Raw genomic sequence first — 23,864 nt, 5'->3', positions numbered from 1 at the left:
CATAAAATGGAGAAGTTTCTAGATTGGTTTGTGCCATAATAAATCTGTTAGTCTTTAAAGTGCTTCAAGTCTCTTTGTTGTTTACCGCCAATCTTACGTTTGCATTAAGATCCTATGAAGAAGATCCCTTTTGGATCAGCCTAAGGATCCATCTTGTCCAACATTATTTTTCCAAAAATGACCACCCAGATGAAGAAATGCAGAAAGGCAACCTCTCCCTGTTGTTTGCTGCTAGTATTAGATACCCAGATGTATGTTGGTACTCCACGTGGAGGTCAATTTAGCTGTTGTGGCTGTAAAAAGGTAAAGGTAAAGGACCCCTGACCGTAGGTCCAGTCGCAAATGACTCTGGTGTTGCAGCACTCATCTTGCTTTACTGGCCGAGGGAGCCGGTGTTTGTCTGCAGACAGTTTTTCTGGGTCATGTGGCCAACATGACTAAGCAGCTTCTGGTGCAACAGAACACCGAAACCAGAGCAGCGCATGGAAACGCCATTTACCTTCCTGCCAGAGCGGTACCTATTTATCTACTTGCACTGCTGTGCTTTTGAACTGCTAGGTTGGCAGGAGCTGGGACAGAGCAACGGGAGCTCACCCTCTCGCGGGGATTTGAACTGCCAACCTTCTGATTGGCAAGCCCAAGAGACTGTACATCTCTGTAAATGAGGACATAACAAACCTGACCCTTGTTTCCTTCTGCTTTCTTTTTAGGAACATCTGAAGGCATTTGACCATGAAGTAAATGAGTTTGTGGACTATATGTTTGGAGCTAGAGGTAGGTGTTCCTTTCATGGTGCTACCAGGCTCTCCTCACCTGCACCAGCTCTGCTGGAGGGTCATTATAATATGTGTACCATGGTGATTAAAGAAAACTGGGAGATAAATGCATTTAGTTCAAAAAGAATATATAGCTGGTTCTGATAACTCCTAGTGGAATGTATAACAGGCAGCATATCTCATTTATTTACTCCCAGGGAATTATTTTACATGACACTTCACACTCTTATAAGCTTTTAAATATATATATATATATCACCCTCTTATTTCCTCATGTAATATTTTAGTTAAAGATTTGGAAGGTAGCCCTTAGTTTAAAAAAGATAGTGACACTTTTTGCTCTCCAAATTGCCAGTGCTTAAAAAAAAATCTTTCTGTTCAGAAATGCAGCTGGAGCAATTGTTCATTGTGGCTAATAAAAATCACTTGTTATAGCTCCCAAGGGACTTAAAGGTACTTAAGTCTAATGAATTCTACCTGTGCCAATTTGTTCATTTGATGAAAGGGGAAGCTTGCTTGACAGGAAGAAACCAGTGTTTCCAGTGAAAGCAAGTTGATGTGAATGACTTTTACCTGGTCATAGGAGGATACAATTGTGAAAACATTTGCTTTGTTGGCTACAACAAAAAGGGAAACTGCCAGGATTTAGTAGAACCATCAGGATTTCATTGTGGGAAGAGGAAACTACGTATTTCATATCCAGCCATTGACTAGTCCAGCTATTGACTAGGTAAGCATAGAGGGAGCATTGTGCTGTGTTGAATTTTGAGATAATTCGTGTTCTTGCTGCTTTTTAGGCAACTTAAAGAGCTTAAACAGAATATGGTGTGAAGCTAGAAACGTGAATAGGCAAAATGCTTTGTTGGGTGAGGATAAAAGTTTATTTCAACTGCAGCATTGTGTTTTAAATAGTGGCAATTCAGATGCCCCTGAGAAGCGGGGCTTGGAAGCAACAGCCCTTTGCCCTTTTTTGTCCTTATCTTCTGGTGCAGAGAGGGATACCTCTGCAGATCACAGGGTTCTGATTTGCTACACTTTCTTAAAGTACAGGGTCTTGGTTTGCAACACACTTGCCTCTGTTTCCTCCTCTTACTTTTAAATAGGCTAGTGTCAAATGTGTAAAAAAATCATAGCGGATGTTTTGTTGTTGTTTGTTTTAAAAGGGTGCTTCCTTAAGGGTGCTTTTACCTGGAGCTGTTACCTAGCAGGTTCAGAAGTGCAAGGAATGATCGTTGCAGCATTGCAGTCATTAAGTCACAGCTACAGCAATGAAGGCATTATCCAAGTTGATTGCTGGTATAGTTAGTTGACTTTGCACAAATAGTCACCCATTTTGGGAGACTTTGAGGTAGTTATGCCTGGCATTCATCAGGGCCCGATAAAGAAAAGGAAAATGCAGCATGGATAGCAGGAAGGGATGAGTCACCTTAAAAAAAAAAAATCCCTAGTCATTGAAAGCTTCACTTGTGCAAAAGCTTCAGGTCAGCTACCTTAAGAAAGCGCCAAAGGCATTTAGTTTATAATGTAAGGACTTATAGCTTTACAAGGAAGCGCATAAAGATTCAGGTGTGAAAGTCCAAGCTTAGAATAGAAATGAACTGATGCTTTGCCACAGCTACCCAGGGTGTATGCAGTCGACAATATGTGTGGTTTGGGGACAATAAATAATGGGGATCAGATACTGGCCAGGTGACTCTGTAATAATAATTATTATGCAGAGCCCCACTTGCTATGGTCAAATAAGGTATGATCTTATTTTTCTGATTCTAAGCTTCCTTCTTGTTCTCTTAGAGTAACTTCTAACTCAGGCATGGCCAAACTTGGCCCTCCAGATGTTTTGGGACTACAACTCCCATCATCCCTAGCTAACAGGACTAGTGGTCAGGGGTGGTGGGAATTGTAGTCCCAAAACATCTGGAGGGCCAAGTTTGGCAGTGCCTGTTCTAACTGAATCACCACACACAGATGTTAACTCTTGCTTTGATTTGTGAAGCTTATTGGTTTGTTATCTTTTGTTGTACCAATAACCTTTCAATTATTTTTATTTATTTCCCTCCCTTCACCCTAAGTTCCAAGGGTGGGTCACAGCATTAAAAGACAACATTAAAAACAATGTAAAACTACTTACAGGCATAAAAATAAGGTGGGTCTTGCCATTCACCTGGGAATACTTTGACTGAAATTGACAGCACTTCATTAGGCCTTAACCTGCCTACTGGAGGGCACAACTGCCCATTTAGGACATACTTATGTTTGCATCCAGGAATGATGAATTCCTCTTATGGTTTTTAAGTTATTCTGGTTCTGGACAGTGTACTGCTGTGTGAAAAAAGACATTGTAGATGGCGACTTCTTCTTCTAACAAATGGTAGTAATGATAAAAAATAATAATCAAAGGCTTATATATGATCATTTATTGGGGTTTCGGTAATGTGCAAATATATTGGATGACATCCAGTAATGTCTGCCCACTTCCACAGCAGAAATCTGCTTGTGCATTCTCTCTTTTCTCTCCTCCAGCTCCCTTTTGTGCCCCCAAACTCTTCTCTGGATAGTCCTTCAGCCCTCTGGAGCAGATTTTGGGGGCACGTGGGTTCTGTAGGGGGTTGAGAAGCAAGAGAAGCCCTGTTGCACAAGAAGACACTTGCTTGTGCTATTTCGGTTCTCACCCATTAAATTTAATTGAATAATCGGGGGCCACTAGGTGGCGCATCGGAAGATGGCTATGATGGGGGTAATTAGCCTCCTTAACCCCCCCCCCCAGGATTGTGGGGGGGAGGGCCCTTGCCTGCTGTGCCCTATACCACCCCCGAATTTGTGGGGGTGGGGGCACTAGGCACAAAGCCCTCCTGTGGGATTCCGGCACTCCTGGACACCGTCCCTGATTCGCGCCGCTAGTTGCAAGCATCTTCAAAAGAAATAATTTGGACGAGATAAATTGTACATGCTTCAAGGAAAAAGGGGAGTAAAGACTGCTGACAGAAGAGATCTCTGATAACAAGACAAGAATAAAATATGAGAAGATACGTCAAGATACGGTACTACAAATGACTGAGGGGGGAGGGGGGAAAAAACCTGCCTTCCTTTTTCTTATGTGATTTAACAAGAATCCCCTCCCCTAATGAGTCAGAAACTAAGGACTTTAGCTGTGGATTTAAGGCTGTGTGGAGATAAACTTTCGAACCAAAGCAATGTTTCAAGATGAAGCTGGAAAGCTAAGAGGTTTGGAAGGACGCAGTTAAAAATGCCGTCGCCATTTTGGGAGGCATTGTTGGAGCTCTTGGGTCTGGGAGGAGAAAGAGAGAAATAGAGTTGTTTACATATCGTGGATCAACTTCTCGGTGGGACTTAAGAGCGACAAATGCCAAATTTATGATGGAAAGAGCGATGCTATCTACGAAGGAGATATATGGAAACCATCTGGACTTAGTGGAGGCACGGGAAATCCACACAGGATTATTATTTTGCTTATCGGCTTAAGGAGACTAACAGAAGAGATCGTAAAGGAAAAATAGAAATTATATGAACAAGATATGATGTGGAAACACCAAGATAAGACTGGATAGAATTATGAATTTTGTCTGGACTGATTGGGACTGATTTGGACATTAACGCAGTAATAAGAAGATGATCTGAATCCCCCTTTGGATCTTGAAGTATGGGTTCCCCCAACAAAATTTAAAAATTTGGCTTTGTAATTTGGAATTTATGTGATGTGATTTAATTTGATGTGATTGGCCAGTTAATAAAAATTATTTTTAAAAAAATAAATTTAATTGAATAATCAGCTGTTGTTATTTATTAAGTATTGTATGTACCACTCTTCATCCATAGATGTCAGGACGGTTCACAACATAAAAGTACTGGGGGGAAGGACATAATAAAAACAAGAGCAAGAACAAACTAAAAACCCCACATTATAAGAGCATCCTAGGAGGAGGTTGTAAAGACCGGAGGCTGGGTATTACTGGGAGACTGAAAAGGCGTTGGTCGCCCATTGAATGACTGTATTGAACAAGAAATATTTATATGTGCTGATTTCATGAGGCTTTTTGCTTTGTTTCTTCAGATCCCAGGGTCAGAGGATGGCTCATGCTGGATTCTTACTTGCCCACTTTTTCTCTCACTGTTGCGTATCTTCTCTTCATATGGCTGGGTACCACATTTATGAAGACCAGGCCTGCTCTGTCACTCAGGGGTCTTCTCATTGTATATAACCTTGGAGTCACCATGCTTTCGTTTTACATGCTTATAGAGGTGAGTCTTTTCAGTTTTGGCCCAGTTTTGTTGTTGTTCTCCAAGTTTAATAGACTGGGCAGTTTGGCAAAATTGCTTTTCACAGGTCATATTTTCTGGGAATCCTAGTGTTTTACTTTCTATATTTTGCTCTTTATTTTCACCAGTATCACATGGCTCACCTGCCTGAGCCATCCAGACATGCACAGTTTGAATTATTCCTTGCTCTACATTCAGGGTACATCTATTGTTCCTGCTTCCATAGTTGATCTTCTGTGATCTCAGTGATCTTATAGGAGCTTTACTGAATCATATGTGCAAAGACTGGACTGGGTGACCTTCTGGTGACTTCTAGAAATGAGTCTGTAATGAACTATATTTTGAAGCATAAACATAAGAGATGCCTTACAGCCATTTGTTTTACAAAAGGGAGGAAAAAGGGGAGGATCTGAAGCACTGTCACCAAAGGGCACACATGATACACAAATTATGTACAAAACAGCCCCAGTGGACACTTTTCTGCATTGGGAGAAGCTCATTTTCAGCAGAGGGGCCATGCATAACTCGCTTTTTTCTCCACACTGCAAAACAAAAGCAAAAACAAACCCACGCAATGCCTTCTTCCTCCCTGCATTCCAAGCATTTAAATTTGACTCCCGGCTGGCGGGGTGGGGGCTGGAATCTAGCACCTCTCCCCAACCTGAGAGTAATTACTGTATATTAGTCAAAACAAAAAAAATTTTTTTCTTTCCAGTAGCACCTTAAAGACCAACTAAGTTAGTTCTTGGTATGAGCTTTCGTGTGCATGCACACTTCGTCAGATATCTGACGAAGTGTGCATGCACACGAAAGCTCATACCAAGAACTAACTTAGTTGGTCTTTAAGGTGCTACTGGAAAGAAAAAAATTTTTTTTGTTTTGACTATGGCAGACCAACACGGCTACCTATCTGTAACTGGAACTACTGTATATTAGGTAACACATGGCCAGAGTAATAATATCTTCCTGTTTAGCTAAGGCTGCAGTATGAACCCCATTTACTGGTGGAGTAAGACCCATTGAATTCAATAAGGCTTACATTTGAGTAGGCAGGGTTAGGACTGTGCTGTACATCTGTGTTGGTGGTGGTGTTTTTAAAAGGTCAACCACTAGTCCAGTTAAACTGTGATGGCTGTCTTCAGAACATGTGGGAAGTGGAAGTTCTCATACGAAAACCCATGACCGCATGAGGAGGACCAGGAGTCTCCTTTCCATAAATTCCATTATTCAGGTTGCCAGAGACAAATACCTCTGACTCAGGGGTGGCACTGGATGCTGAGATGTTGCAAATCCTTCAGGCAGCTTCTGAACATATAAAGGTCAGGCCAGTGAATGTGAGCAACCACATAATGTTTATTGTCCACATTTACTTGTGTAGCTCCATTTGGTTTTTTCAGGCAACCTCCTCACTTCTTGGCGTGGGGCTGTTTGCCCGTGTTTAACAGTCACCACATTGTCAGTATTGGAGCATCAACCCTATTTTGGATATTTACTGTAGCATATACAGTAACTTCCGCTGTGTTCAAGTATTTGAGGTCTCTGGGGCACGCTAGCTGCAGTCTTTAAGTACGGGCTGCATTATATCTCAGCAGTCCATCTAAAACCACGGATTAAACAGTGGCTCTTCAAAGATCATCTAAAAATAGGCAACCTACATAGAAAGCAGGGCTTCAGTGAAGCAGGAACTCTGGAGTGCTGGGTTTTCTCTAACTTCCTGAACAAATAGAAATGCAGGGCCTTGTCTCTCTCCCTGCCCTCCACCTCCAGCTTTTGCTTGCAGGATCTGTTCTGGTTCTTTCCATAAGGTAAAGGTAAAGGGACCCCTGACCATTAGGTCCAGTCGTGGCAGACTCTGGGGTTGCGGCGCTCATCTTGCTTTATTGGCCGAGGAAGCCGGCGTACAGCTTCCGGGTCATGTGGCCAGCATGACTAAGCCACTTCTGGTGAACCACAGCAGCGTACGGAAACACCGTTTACCTATTTACTTGCACTTTGACGTGCTTTTGAACTGCTAGGTGGGCAGGAGCAGGGACCGAGCAACGGGAGCTCACCCCGTCGCGGGGATTCGAACCGCTGACCTTCTGATCGGCAAGCCCAAGGCTCTGTGGTTTAACCCACAGCGCCACCCGCGTCCCATTGATTCTTTCCATGGATCCCTCCTAATCCATCTGAAAAGAAGCAGACTTCACCTCTTTGCCAAAACCCAAGGCTTTGGTTTCAATAAACCCTTTGCTTATCCCAAACAGTTTCCAAACAGAAGAGTCTTGCCTCATCCTCAGGTTCTAAGGCAATTCCTACAAGGATCCAAGCTTAGTACATAACAGGAATAGAGCTGACAGGGAAACCCCAATAGCCTATACCAAACCTTTCTTGGGTCCTCAGCCAGCTCATATTACACCTGTTGTGCATGGTGTAATAAACAAACATCTGCCCTTATTCCCTTATGGGTAACACAAGAACCCTTAGAGTCCTTTGTACGTTCTCCAGAGGCCAACCAGAGAATATTGAGAAGCAAAGCAGCTCGTAAGCCTGATCTTTATTGAACTGTTGCAACAGGGTGCTCCCTTCACATGCAGGAAAGGAGGAGGACCCCGAACAAAGGTGTGCCTGCCCTTATATAGACATTTTAAATTGCCCGTCCTGGAGTCCAAGACCACTCCCCAGAAACATCATACATACATCACAGAAGGGGTGTAGCTCAAGACCACCCCCCAGATACATCATAACTACATCACAGAAAGGGTGGTCTACAACAGAAATCTGAGTGTATTGTTTATCTCCTGTCTGGCAGACCTGTTAATGGTCACTTGATTGGATACCCTGGGGAACCTGGCCAGTCTTTTGTAATGACAAATACTTAGTTCCTGAGCCAGGTCACAGGCTCACTCTATTCATACACAGACATACCCTTAAGACCCTTAAGACAGGATTTCAACCTTGCAGAGAAATCATTTGGTCAGTTTGGGAGTCAAAATGGTTTCAGGGCTGTTTTCCTGTGCAGCTTCAGACATGTGGTTTATATATTTATGTACGTGTTTGCTTGGTACATTTATGAACATTTATTATATAAGACCTTAATTTTTTTTTATTTCAATGGCCTCCAATGTGGAGCTTCATTTACATATGCAGACACACTCCCATCAAATTCAGAGAGCTGTGAAGCAGTTGCACATGAGGGTGTTTGCATTCATATGCGGTACTTGAGTTGTATGCTTGGACGGTTGTCATGGAGTTCTTGCTGGGTTGCAGTGGCTATTTTGGGCCTGTTCACTTTGCTTGAACTTCTCCTTCAGATAACTTTGCCAGGTCTTCTTTCAAGCCAGCCAGTAAAACCATCTTCAGCATAGTTTTCACTTCCCCATGTCAATATTCGGAAGTGACTTCAAATTAAGGGTATTTTCTTTCCCATATTCCCACATATATTCAAACAGGCAGGATAATTATGCTTAGAACAAAGCTGCCATTGCGAGCAGAGTCTATTTATACTTGAATTGTCAAACAGAGGCCATTTACTCATGTTACAATGGAGATTTGTTCATTAGGTTATGCGAGTGGAGGTAATTTGCCCCCTAAAATTAAATATCAGGAAGTTTTGCTGTTGTACAGAATTTTGTAGTATTTCATTATTCAGGAACTAATGACAAAACATAACTATACATCATGATAGCTGAGATAATAATGATAATAATAATAGTAATAATAATAATAATAATAATAATAATAATAATAATAATAATTTGTACCTTGCCCATCTGACTGGGTTTCCACAGCCACTCTGGGTGGCTTCCAACATACATAAAAATGTAATAAAACATTAAACATTTAAAAAGCTTCCATATACAGAGCTGCGTTCAGGAAATAATAATCATTTATTATGGATTGTGTGCTACAACTTATGAAGGGATGTTGTCACAAAACAAAACACTGTTCTACCATTGAAGGGGTGTTAAGATAGCTTTTTAGAAACAGACAAATGTTTAGGACTGGACACTTAAGATGCAGCTCTGAGTGTACTTTTCTGATGATTTAAAAACTAAGGTCTAAAGCTGTCATTCAGATATCACTTGCTCCTGCAGCACTGGGCTATAGGTATTCTGGGCACCTGGCAGGATCACACGAAGTAAAGGGCTTACAGGAGTGTCTAGGTGGAAATAAGACAATAGATGGATACAGTGCTGGAAAGGGAATATAGAGACAAGATCACCCACACGGTCACAGCTAAGAAACTTGGACTGGGATGGTTGAAATTAGGATGCAGGGAAAGAGTGGAAAGAAAGACTGATGGGAAGGCAAGTAGAGAATGAGGCAAGAGAACCAGCCACACAGGCAAGGGCAGAAGGTAGCCTCTAACCTGTAAGCATTTATATCCTCCTCCAGCTTAGGAATGCACAGTGGCAAGTTTGATGCACTTCTGGGGGAACAGGGAGCTTAGTTTCCTTTCACTCTCTGAATTAGCCAACCAGCATGGCTTGAAGTTTGGCAGATTCTTAATAAACTGCATGCTGAATCAGCGCAGGTATGCAGCCTTGCATTAGATGATGGGAAATAAATATTACTGACTCACTGAGTCACACTCTCTCCAACCGATTGCAAAAGACATAACTTTTGCAGCGTTCTAGGGCTGTGGTTATTTTTGCAATGGTTCCTATGGTGAATTTTGCAGGTGGCCTGCCCCACTTCGTTAGTGCGTGGAGGTGCTTTCTCTGGTTTTGGTGGGGAATAAGTAGCTTGCACCTCTTTGTGGGGTGCAAAAGCAATTTGCCCAAATAAAAAGGGGTAACACTCAGACAATTCAGAAGTGAAGACTTGCTTGTCTATTTAACCCTCCCAAATAAATTCTGATGCAGTACATTCCACACTGCAGCCTTTGCCAGCTGGGCACCGACCAGGTGTTTTGGACTACACTTCTTTCAACCCCCACTCCATAACCTCTGGAGAGTATCAGCCATCAAGTTGGCAAAGGCTGCCTTACAGCCACAGAAGACGCATCCCTAGCATGGAGGAAACTGGTGGAATGTAACAAATGGGGAGAGAGCAGGTGTTTCTTTGTAGAATTAGTAGGATTGTAGCTTTATCAGGCCCTTAAATGGGACCTCCTAGCTCTGTTTTGAAGACAGAATCCCCAGCCTCCTTGCCTGCCTTTGTGACCTCACACCACCCTGCAAGCGAGTGAAATGATATGCAGGCTGCTCTAATGAATAAGAAATCTATGCTCCTTCAGTTTCCATCAAATATATTTGTCAGTATGCAGTGGTCACGTTACTCTTCCCATCTGCCTCTCCTGCACTCAGCTGGGTGCAAGCCACTGCTCTCCGGATTATTCTGACTGCAGACATGTGACATTTCAGAGTTAAAGGGACTGTGTTTGATAATGACCCATTTCATTAACTCCCTGGATTGGCAGAGCAAAGGTATAATTCCTTTAAAAATTGCTGCAGTCCAGTCTACCCTCAGCTCAACTTCAGCAAACCTCTGTTGAAATGAATGGTGTTTCCACATCTGCAGTGCTGAGTGGATCCTTTTGACTTGTCATCTTCTAAGTTGGAACATCAGTGAGTTACTTTTGTAAAGGAAACAGGGTTGTTTGCCTTTCAACTCTTGAAACAGAATTCTTGGGGTTTTCCGAGACACTGGGGGGGGGGGAACCAACCTATTCAACCTCCCACTATGCTCTGAGCAGGCAGTATTTAGAATAAACTAAATGTTTGATTTAAAACAATAAAATAAAATAATGCCTACAGCAATACAAGGTGACGATGAAGGGCAAAAGAGATAGGGTTGATGAAGGTCGCCGTTTCGTTTTATTAAGTGAAAGTTTCTGAAATGTGTTAGCACAGAGTGTGCTTTTGAGTAAGGATATCTGTCTTCTGCTTCCAAAGAGAGGACAAGTGAAAAGCTGCTCAGGCAAATAGCCAGCGTAAGGAATTACTAATGGGCAATATCAGTTTCAGCTCTGGCAGCAGAGTAAGTGCAGTGCTCAGTTATGTTTGTCATGCTATTACCAACTGGAGTTCACCAATTGCACTGTTGTGGAAAGTGATGAGAGTTGGAAATGAGCTGCAAGCCCTTGGCAATTAGTAACTGGCATTGAGCTTTGCAATTAGCATCAAGAACCTGGCTTTCAGGAGCCCTGCAGGCCTAAAAAAAAAGGAATACAGTACCTTGCTTTAGGAAAGCATGGTTTGGCAGTGCACGCCTATACATGCACACCTATACGTGGGAAGTCCCATTCTTTTCAATGGAGCTTACTCCCAGGTAAGTATGTGCAGGATTGCTGCCAGTAAGGCATCTCCACATACATGCATACGTATAGACTTAAAAGAAGGATGCTATGGTTAAAAGGGCTCTGTTGGCTTTCTTAGCAGTAATGGCGGCAGGGGCGGGCACTGCAGCAGCAAAATAAAGCCAATCTTTAGAAAAGGGATGAGGAAACCTCAGCCCCTGGTGGGACTGAATGCAGTCATTTGAGTCTATCTAGCTAATGCTTCCTCCTTGCCTGAATGGAAGCTAGAGAGGGGCGTCTCAGCTTGTGCATAGGTGGTCCTGCTATGCCAAGGTAAAATTTCATCTGTTGCTCTCTTTTCACTTTGGCTCCACCATCCACTGGCATATGCCCCGCCCCGGGTGATAACTCCTAGGGGCCGAGGTCCTTTCCCTGCCCCCAGTAAAATATTTGAGAGGGCCAGACCCTGCCAAAGTTGATGGAAATTGCCATTCAATTGGTGTGTGTGCGCTGCATCTTGTGATCAATTATGTGGGTCGGGGCTTACCTCCCCCCCTATTTTATTCAAGTTGGCACCCCTCCCCCCCACCATCCCCGAAGTTTGCCCAGAAAGGAATGTGACCCAAGTGGAATCTAGACACATATAAAAAAAACTGTGAAAATGTTTTTTTTTAAAAACCGTTTTGAAAAATATATTGAATTTGCCATAGCTCACCATCAGCAGCTTATGTCACATTTTGTATAATGCACTTTACAACACACTTAAAACATTTATTTGCAGCTGTATAGCTGAGTCCCCTCAGTCTGGAAGAAGGTTCCTCACCCCCTGCTTTAGAGGCCAGTATTTAGAATTTCATCTGTAATGTTATGAAATGCCAATGAAGAAGTTTCAGAAGTTGTGGCTGGAGAAACATATTTCCCTTTTTCTTTCTTCCAGACAGTTAAATGTGATGTGACTGAGAGTTTCTTACACTGCAGACATTCACATTTTGTGCTTCATTCCTATTCAAACTGATTTGCAGGGTTTGTGTTTTTTTTTGCATTAAATGTGCATTCAACATTTCCACCACTTCTGCTCCAATCTAGTCCCGCTCTTGGATTGTAAGCATGTTTTTTCCCAGTTTTTCTGGGCAGGCAAAGGAAATGAGTGGGAACGCTGGGGGCAACAATGGCTCTGTCACAGAAATATAGGGAGAGTCAATGGTTATGCAAGCTGCCTTAAAAAAAACAGCCACCATGCAACATGTTTGTAAAGAACTACTACGATTCCACCAAGGGGAAAGGGGTTCATGCCTGTCTTTCATACCTTCTTCGGCTCCTTTAATAATTATTGCTTGTCTTTTAGAGGAATGCCCATTTTCTTCTGAGGTAACTGAACTTACAAAGCAATATTGCTTGCTCTAATCCTGCATACTGCACATGGAAATATACTTCCTTAGGGATCAGGTTCACACATGCAAAGTAGTTCTTCATGTAAGGGGGGGAATCAAGAGTGCAGAGGCAGTTTTAGGGCAGCGTGACCAGTTCTTCCACACTGGGCCCTGACATGATAGCTCTGACAGGGTACTATAGTCCTTCCTCCTCCCCAAAACCTACTTAGTGCTTTTCCAGCTTTGGGAAGGAGCAGGGAGGGCTCTAGGACCCTGCCCGAGCCCTCACACCTCCTTCCCAAAGTCCAAACAGCAGAAGGCCTGGAAAGGGGCACCAAATTTTAGCCTAGCTCAGGGCACTGTAGTACCAAAGGCCGCCCCTGGAGACTGGAATGATCTCTGAATGCAGGTAGTCACATTCAGCCTACTGTTATATGCAGGAATTTCTAGATCAGCACCATTATTTTGAGTGATGGGTAGAATGCTTAACACTAATAGTTTGAAACATTGCTTGTAGGTCGAAGGTTGGATTAGATCTGAGCAGAACTCATAGTAGTGATTTCCCCCCCTGAAACTGAGAATTCAGACTTAGTTACCTTTAATTAACCAATGGGACTTCAGTCATGAAGAAGTCATCTCATCGATTTCCTTGGGTTCTAAGACTGACTTAGTCTGGATCAGACACAAAGTAGATATTTACAGTATTTAGGGTGTTGGTAGTGAGACTACGTTTGAAATTTTTGAAGATACCTGCCATTTTGTTCCTAGTGATTTTTGTTGTTCTTTTGTGATTTTAAATTGCCCTCCCATACTTATAATTTTGGACATCTTTTTTTATGAGAACAGGGATTTAAATTTGTTACCATGCATAGAGCAGAAAGCTATCCAGCCTTCAAAACCCCACATGATTGCAGTGATTAATAATTATTAACAATGGGAAATTCTATTCGGAGTAACAGAATCTGTTTTCTTCTTCTCCAGCTAATTCTTGCCACTTGGGAAGGAGGTTATAACTTACAATGTCAAAACCTGACCAGTGCAGGAGAAGCCGACATCCGGGTAAGAAACAAAAAGCAACCCAAGAACTGAAAGTTGGCTGTGAGGCTGGCAGGAGTCGTATTCCAAAATATCTGGAAGGCACCAGGTTGGCAAAGGCTAGGCTAGCCACACCTTAATGTCTCACAGTTCTTTCTTAGGCTGTATTCATGTATACACACTTAGCTTAGGGGCAAGTCCCATTGAACTCAATTGGGCTTCCTTCTGGATAGGTATATAGAGGATCGCACCATTGCCACATTTCTATACCTTGGTAGAATTTTTTTTAAAATGCATTTATCATTCTATGGCTAATCTTTAACTCTGCCTTTTAAATTTTGTCCATTGGGGTGGGTTTGTTTGTTTGTTTCAGGCTGTTTTTCACATGACGATCTCTTTGGTGTACAGCTTATGCTGGTGCTTTTTAATGGGAAAATTCAAGCAAGCATTTCCTAAAAATAGTTTTTCAAAAGGAAAAAGCTTACAACCTTCTGCAGCTAAGAGAGGCCATTTCGTCCCCCCCCCTCAAAATTAAGAAAGTACTTCCTTCCTCTCCACGTATCTCTTCTCATGCTGCGCCTTCTTCAGCAGCTGTCTGGATTCAGCCAGGACCCAATTCTAGAAAAGAAGCTATGTTTTCCTTCTCTTTTCCTTTTTGCACTATTTACTTGCCTGGTAGCAAAAGCTGGAATCGGAGAGTAGCCATAAAGAAACTGCCTATCAAACTTGTATGTGTATGTGGGTCTGTGTATATCTCTCTTTGTATACTCTTTATATCTTTAATCTTAGAGTTCTAAGTGAGACAAGAAAAAGAACTGGCACGAAAGGTATTCTTCTAACTGCAATTGCTGATTTCACTTCCCTCTGAACTTTCCTCCCAAAAGCCTTGGTGCTGAATTCACATTAGATGCTTTTACTCTTGGCTTGCTGTTTCTGCTCCTCCAGATTCAAAGGCACTATTCACTTGCATAGAATTGTAGAGTTGGAAAGGACCCCCAAGGGTAATCTAGTCCAGCCCCTCCTTAGCAATGCAGGAATCTCCGCTAGATCACACGTGAGAGATGGTTGTCCAACCTCTGCTTAAAAACCTCCAAGGTTTTTAACCTCCAATCCTGCATATTTCCAGACTCAAGAATTGGCACTGAAGACAACGCTCCTGGGTTGAGCCCGTGTGAGTCTTGACGCAAACAAAGTTGTAGGAAAGGGGTAGGGAATTAATTTATAAGAAGAAAGGGAGTACAGTTGTTGGGGTGGGAAAGCATTTTTATGAAGATTAGTTGGAGGGAAAATGAGGCGGGGGGAGCTAGGCATAGACTGTTGCATAGACAGGAACAGAGCCACAGGTCGGTGGGTAGCGCATCTGCTATGCATGCAGAAGAACACTGCTTCAGTCCCCAGCATCCTCAGGCAGTGCCTGGAGACTTCAGCCTGAGACCCTCGAGAGCCACTGCCAGTTAGCATAACTAACATTGAGCTAGAGCAGGGCTCCCAAACTTGGATCTCCAGCTGTTTTTGGACTACAACTCCCATTGTCCCCAGCTAGCAAAAACCAGTGGTCAGGGATGATGGGAATTGTAGTCCAGAAACAATGGGAGACCCAAATTTGGGAAAACCTGAGCTAGAGGAACCCACTAGTCTGGTTCAGTAACGGTAGCTTCCTATGGATTTTCTGGCAACAAGTGGCATCGCGGCTGGTCCTACCGTTAGGTGAAGTGCTTGTTTCCGGTGGCAAATGATCACCCTCCCTGCTGCTTCCCTCCCCACTCTCCCCCAAATCAGCTTCATTGAGGGCAGAGGGCAGGAGTGCAACTGGTGGTGATGAGGCTGGTGGTATTGCTGTACCTTCCCCTGGTGTTGCTGGTGGCAATGCTATGACTGTATTGTGGTGGGGCTGCGGCTATAGGCTCAGACTGCTGGTCTGGGTGGTGCAAGCATCGAGGAGCCATCTCTGCTGATCTTCTGCCCACTGCGTTTCAGGGAAGTTTCTGTGACCTGTGCTGTTTCCCCTCCAAAAGTTGAGCAACTAGCTCAGTTGAAGTTAAGGTGACCCAGATGAAAGGCAGTGTTTGGCATAGCAAGGGCTCTGCCTTAAAACAAAAAACAAACAAACAACCCTCTCTGATGTTTGCTGGCCTGCCTGTGCTCTTATCTTGGTCCCCAAGCAGTTGGCTTAACTGAATTATGCACTCAGGGCACAGCTAAACTCTGGAATTTGGTACCTGCAAGAAGTGATGGTGCTTCTAGATGGATGCTTATTGTGCAAATACATGCAGGGTTGTTGTCCCTGCCCCCCCCCCAGCATTCAAATGAGTTAATACAAAGGACGGTCCCTATTATCTCCAATGAAATCTTAACAGTGGACAGTGTTGGGCTAGAACTTGGGAGACAGAAGTTCAAATACCCACTCAGCCATGGGTAACCTTGGGCTAGTCAATGACTCTCAGCCTTAACCATACGTGCCAAGTTATGCTTGACGTTGGGGGGCTTTGTCACGTGCGTGTGATGTCACAAGTGCAGCACACACGTGTGACATCACAAGTGTCGGGAGGAGGCCTCGGGGCTGACAGGGCCTCCATCACCATAGAGAGGCCCAACATCACTACATGGAGGCCTAGTGAGGCCCTCTGCCACTGCAGGGAGGCCTGACAAGGCCTGCAGCAGCCAAGACCCTCAATATTGGGGGGGGGGAGGGCTCAGCCCCATCCCCACATATTTCAGGGAGGCTCAGGTATCCTCAGCCCCATAGAGTTGGCACCTATGGCCTTAGCTACCTCATGAGACTGTTGAGAGGATAAAATGGGGAAGGGGAGAACCTTGAGCTCCTCAGAGGAAAGGTGGAATATAAAATCAATTAAATGCCATAGTAGAGATTTAATGTACTTATAACTCTCCTTTCTCCCAAGCTGGGATTCAAGGAGATATGCCACCTGTCAAAATATGGTACACGGCACTCTTGTACCACAGAAACTTAGTCTGGCAGAACAGGGAGAGAGTAAGTAAATACTGCACAAACGATTTGCCCCAACATAAGGGAGCCTCTGAATATAGCAAGCATGTTCTTTGTAAGCTGAGAACATTGTATTTACTCCCACCGTGTGTAAGAATTTCTCCATAGTCAACGGCATGCAGGGCCATATGTAAATGCCTCGCACAATTTACTTGTTCTGCTCAATTCATTATCCATTATTAGAGCCTGATACCCTGTTGTAAAGCCCACCATGAATTGCATAGTTCTGCTGCTAGATCGTGATTCTGAGGAGTAATTTGGAAGCCTTGCTGAGAAAATGCAAAGGAGAGAGGGCATTAATAAACAACAGCTGCTCAGGGACTCAGCATTGCATACTAAGTAGGTTCCTTTTCTAAGACAGGAATTGTAGTTGCTCAGAATTAAATCCCACTGGAATCTACGAGGATTACTTCCAATGGCTTGTGTTTAAGACTACCTCTAGGAACGAAGTCTGAATCTGTTGCACTCTCTGGGCTTGTGCACACTGCTCTTTCCAGACATGGTCCATGCTTAAAAGCTCTGTGTCTGGGAACCCTTTTGTTTGCTCTTTAAAACCCCCTCTTTGAAGCTCAATTGGAGCGAACAGCAACCCGCAGAAAACCTGAATTGATGTTTGCTGTGACTGAGCACTAAAATGTGAATTTTCATGGAGAAAACGCCAAGGCAAAAAGCAAAGCTAGGACACAGAGCTTTTAAGTGCAGACCTGTGCCTGTAAAGAGTAAGCCCCATGCAATACGGGGGGGGGGGGCTTGCATCTGCATAGGACCAGGCAGTACCCAATTTTTTATTACTGTAAGCCAGATATGGGAAATCTGAGGCAGTCCAGATGTCGATGGACTACAACTCCTCTCAGCCAATGGCCAGGGATGGTGGAAGTGGAAGCCCAACAACAGTTTGAGAAGGGCAGGTTCATCGCCCCTGTTTTAAGCCATAGGAAAATATCTTAAATCTGAGTTTTGCCTGACTAAAGGATTATTCAAGGATAGCAGAACATGTTCCTCCAAGAAGAGAGATATTAATTCATCTGTCTTGTTCCTGCAGGTGGCCAAGGTGTTGTGGTGGTATTACTTCTCCAAAGTCATTGAATTTGCTGACACGATGTTCTTTGTTCTGCGGAAGAAAAACAGTCAGATTACTTTCCTTCACGTTTATCATCACGCCACTATGTTTAACATCTGGTGGTGCGTCATGAACTGGATACCTTGCGGACAAAGTTAGTATTCGGAGATGCAGACTTAAAATGTAACCAGGCAACATACCTAGAGTACCTTCATATGTGATAGATCTAACAGCAGATCTATGCAGTCCTGCCATTTGGGGGAAAGTAGAGGTGAATCTCACTTAGTAAACATGAGCAAAATGTTGAGTAAGCTGTTAGGCTCACTCTTCATCTGAAGTAAACACACAACAGCAACAGCAGCAACTCAGTTGCCATTTTGCTCTGTTGAAATGTTCTGCTGCATTTAGTATATTGTAGAATCTACCTCAGACACCTCCTGTATCCTGCAGATGACGTGATGGATTAAAGTGCACAGAACAGCTAGAATACTGCAGCACATTCCTTGAGATCACTAGTTCAAAACTCACATGCATACCATCCTGATCTTGGTTTGTGAGCATTGTGCAGAAGCCCCTGCTTCTTCCTTTTTGAGTCTCTTTTGTGCAAAGAGAAAGACTGAGGATGCAAGAATTTTCTGTAGTCCTCCGGCAGAGCAAAGGTTGGAGGGGACTCATAGATCTATTTTCCCCTTGTAGTGAGGTGAAGTAAAGGAAATGACTCTGAGCTAATTAGCCGCGGGTGGTGCTGTGGGTTAAACCATAGAGCCTAGGACTTGCCGATCAGAAGGTCGGCGGTTCGAATCCCTGTGACGGGGTGAGCTCCCATTGCTCGGTCCCTGCTCCTGCCAACCTAGCAATTCGAAAGCACGTCAAAGCGCAAGTAGATAAATAGGTGCCACTCCGGTGGGAAGGTAAACGGCGTTTCCGTGTGCTGCTTTGGTTTGCCAGAAGCGGCTTAGTCATGCTGGCCACATGACCTGGAAGCTGTACGCTGGCTCCCTCGGCCAATAAAGCGAGATGAGTGCCACAACCCCAGAGTCGGTCATGACTGGACCTAATGGTCAGGGGTCCCTTTAACTTTACCTATTAACCCAGGAACCGGCTGCAGTTTTAAAAGGATAGAGCAAGGGTGAGAAACTTTTCTTTTTTAAAAAGAAAAATATTTTTCATTTTTGAAAATAACATTTTTTTCTTTTTATATATACATATCTAATCCAAATTTTCATTAACTTCCCCCTGCCCCCCGATTTCCATCCCCCCCTTATTCTCCTTGCATATAATTATATTGGGGTGAGAAACTTTTCAAAGGCTAGAGCAAGGTGCTATCTTCCCCATCCCCCACAGATCGAGTCTGACAGGTGGGGCAGTCTATCTGTCAATCATTTGACATCCAAATGACATCAGATTGCATGTTTTTGCCTGCAGTTTGGAATCGAACCATGCTAGCAAATGCACAGCCTATGAAGCCCGACTAATTGCCAATGCTTGTAGAGAACTATGCACAGAACTTTGCAGGCACCACTTGCTTAGTGGTGCTTGCAAATCCCCTTTTGTTGGAGCCACATCTCTATGGCCGCAGGTGTAGGGTTAGGCTCATCCTACACCTGACGCCATAGAGATATGGCTTCACTGTTGCCTCCCCAGTCCAGCGCCCCAAATCAACTGCCTGGATTATCTGTCCCTTAAAGCAGCTTTAGCCACCCCAGCAGCAGTTGTGAGCCAACTCACCACCAGAACCAACACCACTTGAACAAGGTTAGAAAGAAACCCATATAGGCTACAAGAAGGCAAACAGCATAAACTCATGGAACCATCATTATGTAACACTCCTATGCCATGGTAATAGAGGCTCTGAGCTCGGCTGCCAAAGGAAACCCTGCCAGTTCTTTACATTGCCAGTGAACCATAGTATTGATTCTCAGAAGCAAAGTCTTAACAATGTGTTCAATTCAATCACAGGTTTCTTTGGACCCACCTTGAACAGTTTTATCCACGTCCTCATGTACTCCTACTATGGACTGTCCGTCATTCCATCCATGCGCAAGTATCTGTGGTGGAAGAAATACCTCACTCAGGCACAACTGGTACGCTTACAACATTTTGTCATTTGTACTGACCATAGTTCTGAAAATAAATATATAAATCCTATGTAGCAAGGTCAAGCTAGCAATGAGCCAGTTTGCAATGGAGGACAAAGTTGAGGGTGGGGAAGCTTTAGTTGTTCAAGGAAGATTATGTTCCTTCTTTTTCCACTGTCCAGGGACACTTGCACAATGGCAAGGAGCCACAGCCCCATCCCAGCTTCCAAACATGTATATGCACATCTGCATCATGCATTACACATTCACGCTGCATGTGGGAATCAGTGTGATGTAGCAGGTGGAATTTTTGCACGTGGCAAGTCATGTAATGCATGGGCCTCCAAAGCAATGTGTGAATCAGCCCAGGTTTGATCCCGCAGTTTGTCTGCAACACAAATCTTCTAGGATGTGTATATGCCTAATTCTGCATCGGCTTGGGGCCATCTCAGTGTAACTGCTCCACCAGGAGAACCATGAAGAGACCTTATGTTTTGGAAGAAGGGAGCAATGAACACACAGCCAGGCAATGAGTTGCTCAAGGCCAGTATTTGGGAGAAGTGTGATGGAAGTAAATCAATTTGAAAAGCCACAAGGATCTTATAAGAACTGGGTTTTTTTGTGGGTGGGGTGGGGGAATATGCTATACTGGAGCAACACCAAGTGCGGGCAGGAATAGAAGTAGCCCTAGTGTAATTGTAGTTGATCCCTCTACTCATTGACACTGCCCCATGTTTTAGTGTGAGCCTTGCCTAGGTTCAAATTCGAAGGACAACCTGTGTGGCGCAGATGCAAGTCACATTCCAGATATAACTGGCCGTTGCACTTGTGCATCCTGCCCCCTATGCAACACTGTAATAGCCAGAGCTGCTCTGTGCTGAGACGATATATGGGCATGTTCTTTGATGTGCTCTTGAGGAATAGTGTTATGTCCGTCACATTGACACTGTTGCAATTTGGAGCACGGCTGCTCCATGCTCCTGTCTTGACTTGCAGAAAACTCATGCATTAAGTGACACTTCATCACCCGAAGAGTTTCCAAGCTGGTGCTATCAGACATCACAGCTCTCCTGCACTAAGCAGGATCCTTGTGGCAAACTATTCAAGATATTAAGGCCAGGTGAACAGAATATGAAGAACCCCTAAAACATTAATGGCCTTATTTTTGTTGATGTTGCCACAAGCGTCAACAGGTATGAGTAGTCAACACTGCCGCTATGGTGTCAAGGTGCGACCTGTAACTTTCTGAACAGAATTGATGTGGAGTCGCCCTGGCTTCTCTCTCCAGCAAAACAGCCATTCCAAAGGGAAACTGCCATTTTTTATACATTCATTAACAACCTGGGTATTAAATGTAGGTGAACGGTGGTAGAGAGGAACTTGTAGATTGACAACACAACTATCAGCCATGAGAAAGGGGTATGAATTTCACCTGGGGAAGGCCTAATCCTGAAAATGATGGGCACTGATGTTTCTTTCTTCAACAGATCCAGTTTTTGCTCACCATTACACACACGCTCAGTGCAGTTGTGAAGCCATGTGGATTTCCATTTGGTTGCCTCATCTTCCAGTCTTCATACATGGCCACACTGGTCATTCTGTTTGTTAACTTCTATGTTCAGGTAAGTTGAACAGGAAATGGATAGCTGCATATGCTTAATGAAGAGTGTCTTGAAACTTGGCATTCCTAGCTTTAACGGAGTCAAGCTTGGTTTCCGCCCCATGCTGGTTTTTAAAACAAACTTTAAGGATCTTCCTCAAATTGCTCATTGAGTTGAACTTGAAGGGGGCACTGAGGTGAAGGAAGCACAGTCATGCCGTCAGCAATTATGCAACATCCACTGCAGTGTGATATAATGTTTCTTATTGGCGTGTCCAATTCTGCAATGTTAAGAGCCTTTGTTGCAAGGCTCCTTGCCGGTATTCAGTTCCCGAGAAACGTGGGGGAAAGGCAACGTGACAGCAAAATCAAACCGAACCTTCACTTATAATGAAAAGATAGATTAAGTCCACTAGTGTGTCCACCAATTCAGCAGAATCCAGCAAACTCTGTACTACAAAGCTTCAGCAAGCAGGCAGAAAATACAGGCAAAAATTATGCTTCAATGGCTACAATGGAGTCCTAATGGAAAATGATGGGCAGGCCGAGTTAGGAATGTGCATTTGTCATCCACATCAAAAGAAAATAATCTGGCCGCTTCACCCAGCCCCAACTGGGCTTTGCAATGCAGGTTCATCTGCTGCATATGTAGAAGCTGTTTCTGTGGGCAGACCTTTCTTGGTGAAGCAGGGCTGAAATATTTAATCCAGTATTAGCTTTATTATTAGATTTACCTCCCACCTTCCCTCCAAGAGCTGAAGGTAACATGGGTTCTCCTTCCAATTTCCCCCCTCCCAGGTTGTGCTAGGGGACAGTGACTCTTCCCCCCCCCCCCGCTCGAAGGACACAAAGTGAGCATCATGGACTCAGAGGGGATTTGAACCCTGGTCTCCCACATCCTGGTCCAGCACTCTAGCCTAGGCATCCCCAAACTCGGCCCTCCAGATGTTTTGGGACTACAGCTCCCATCATTCCTGACCACTGGTCCTGTTAGCTAGGGATGATGGGAGTCGTAGTCCCAAAATATCTGGAGGGCCAAGTTTGGGGATGCCTGCTCTAGCCACTACACTACAGTGGCTCTTATCCCTTCTCCGGGTGCAGAATGGGCCAGAATCAAGGGCAACATTAGTTCCAGCGACAGATTCTTAAGCGAGAGAGCACAAGCACCTTTTCCACATCACTTTTCTGTGCAATAAATTTGATTTGCTATTAACTTGTTTCACATGCTCCACTTACTTTTTTCTTTTTCAAGGCTGTTCTTCTGCTAAGAGTTGCAGCGTTCTTCTTGTACTCAATGCTACACTATATTATTATCTTTACTTGTTTTATTATCTAAATTATTTGAGATGGTAGCACATTCAGTGCTGCTTGTAAGAGCAGCGCTGTTCACATTTCAGCAAATCTAGCGCTCAAATGCTTACCCTGCATTTTCAAAAAAAGGTGGCAAAGCACATCCCTCCCCTGCCTACAGTAATTTCACGAACATTATACAGAGGTCTCCCAATTACGTATCTATGTGCCTATTTATTATTTTTTTTAAAAAAAGAACAGCAGCATGGCTAACCCCTTTTATCCTATACATACAGGGTTGGAATTTTATGCTGTTGTGTCACAGAGAAATAGCACACCAATGACAGAATGCAACTACTGGGACATACTCTATTCAACCCCTGTAATAATAATAATAAATAATAATAATAATAATAATAATTTATTATTTATACCCTGCCCATCTGGCTGAGTTTCCTCAGCCACTCTGGGCAGCTTCCAATCGAGTGTTAAAAACGATACAGCATTAAATATTAAAAACTTCCCTAAACAGGCTGCCTTCAGATGTCTTTTAAAGATAAGATAGCTACTTATTTCCTTCACATCTGAAGGGAGGGCGTTCCACAGGGCGGGCGCCACTACCGAGAAGGCCCTCTGTCTGGTTCCCTGTAACCTCACTTCTCGCAATGAGGGAACTGTCAGAAGGCCCTCGGCACTGGATCTCAGTGTGGGAAAGGATCAAATGAAAGGACTTTCCTGTGAAATCTTGCACAGCAATGCTTAAATGGGAAAAGAAACTGGAGCAACAGCCTGGAGTGGGGGTGGGGAAACACTACAAAACAGCTCTAAATTTATTGTATAGCACAGCTCAGCAGTTCTTCTTGCAGTCAGGTGTAGATAAAATCACTTCTAGATGCAATAGATCTACATCTAAGATTGTTGTAGGTGTTCTTCTCCATAGCAGTTGGCAGGGTGGTCAGCAGCATCTCTATAGCTTGCTGAGGGGGGTGAGGCTGCTGCAAACACACTGGCTGAGCCAATGCAATGTGGCCTCTGATGGGTTTGCACTGCACCACCACCCCTCCACCTCTTCCTCCCAGTAAGCCACAGCAGGGCTGATGATAAGGTCAGTGGTGGGCAGTCGGGCAACTGCTGCTGCCTTGCTGACCTC

The 23,864-nt window shown here is 43.9% G+C and overlaps 1 protein-coding gene across 1 annotated transcript in view; it reads left to right on the top strand.

Annotated features, from left to right (window-relative positions):
• Positions 1 to 23,864, top strand: part of ELOVL2 (ELOVL fatty acid elongase 2) — a 49,914-nt gene that overhangs the window by 22,051 nt on the left and 3,999 nt on the right. Inside the window, exons 2-7 of the mRNA XM_083624066.1 lie at positions 711 to 774; positions 4,846 to 5,033; positions 13,626 to 13,703; positions 17,729 to 17,900; positions 19,706 to 19,830; positions 21,312 to 21,446. Coding sequence (XP_083480192.1) covers positions 711 to 774; positions 4,846 to 5,033; positions 13,626 to 13,703; positions 17,729 to 17,900; positions 19,706 to 19,830; positions 21,312 to 21,446 — 762 coding nt within the window. The remainder of the gene's footprint in view (positions 1 to 710; positions 775 to 4,845; positions 5,034 to 13,625; positions 13,704 to 17,728; positions 17,901 to 19,705; positions 19,831 to 21,311; positions 21,447 to 23,864) is intronic.

Source organism: Podarcis filfolensis, assembly GCF_964270895.1.
Source record: "Podarcis filfolensis genome assembly, chromosome: 7".
Classification (NCBI taxonomy): domain Eukaryota; kingdom Metazoa; phylum Chordata; class Lepidosauria; order Squamata; family Lacertidae; genus Podarcis; species Podarcis filfolensis.
This window is presented reverse-complemented; position numbering and strand designations above follow the sequence as displayed.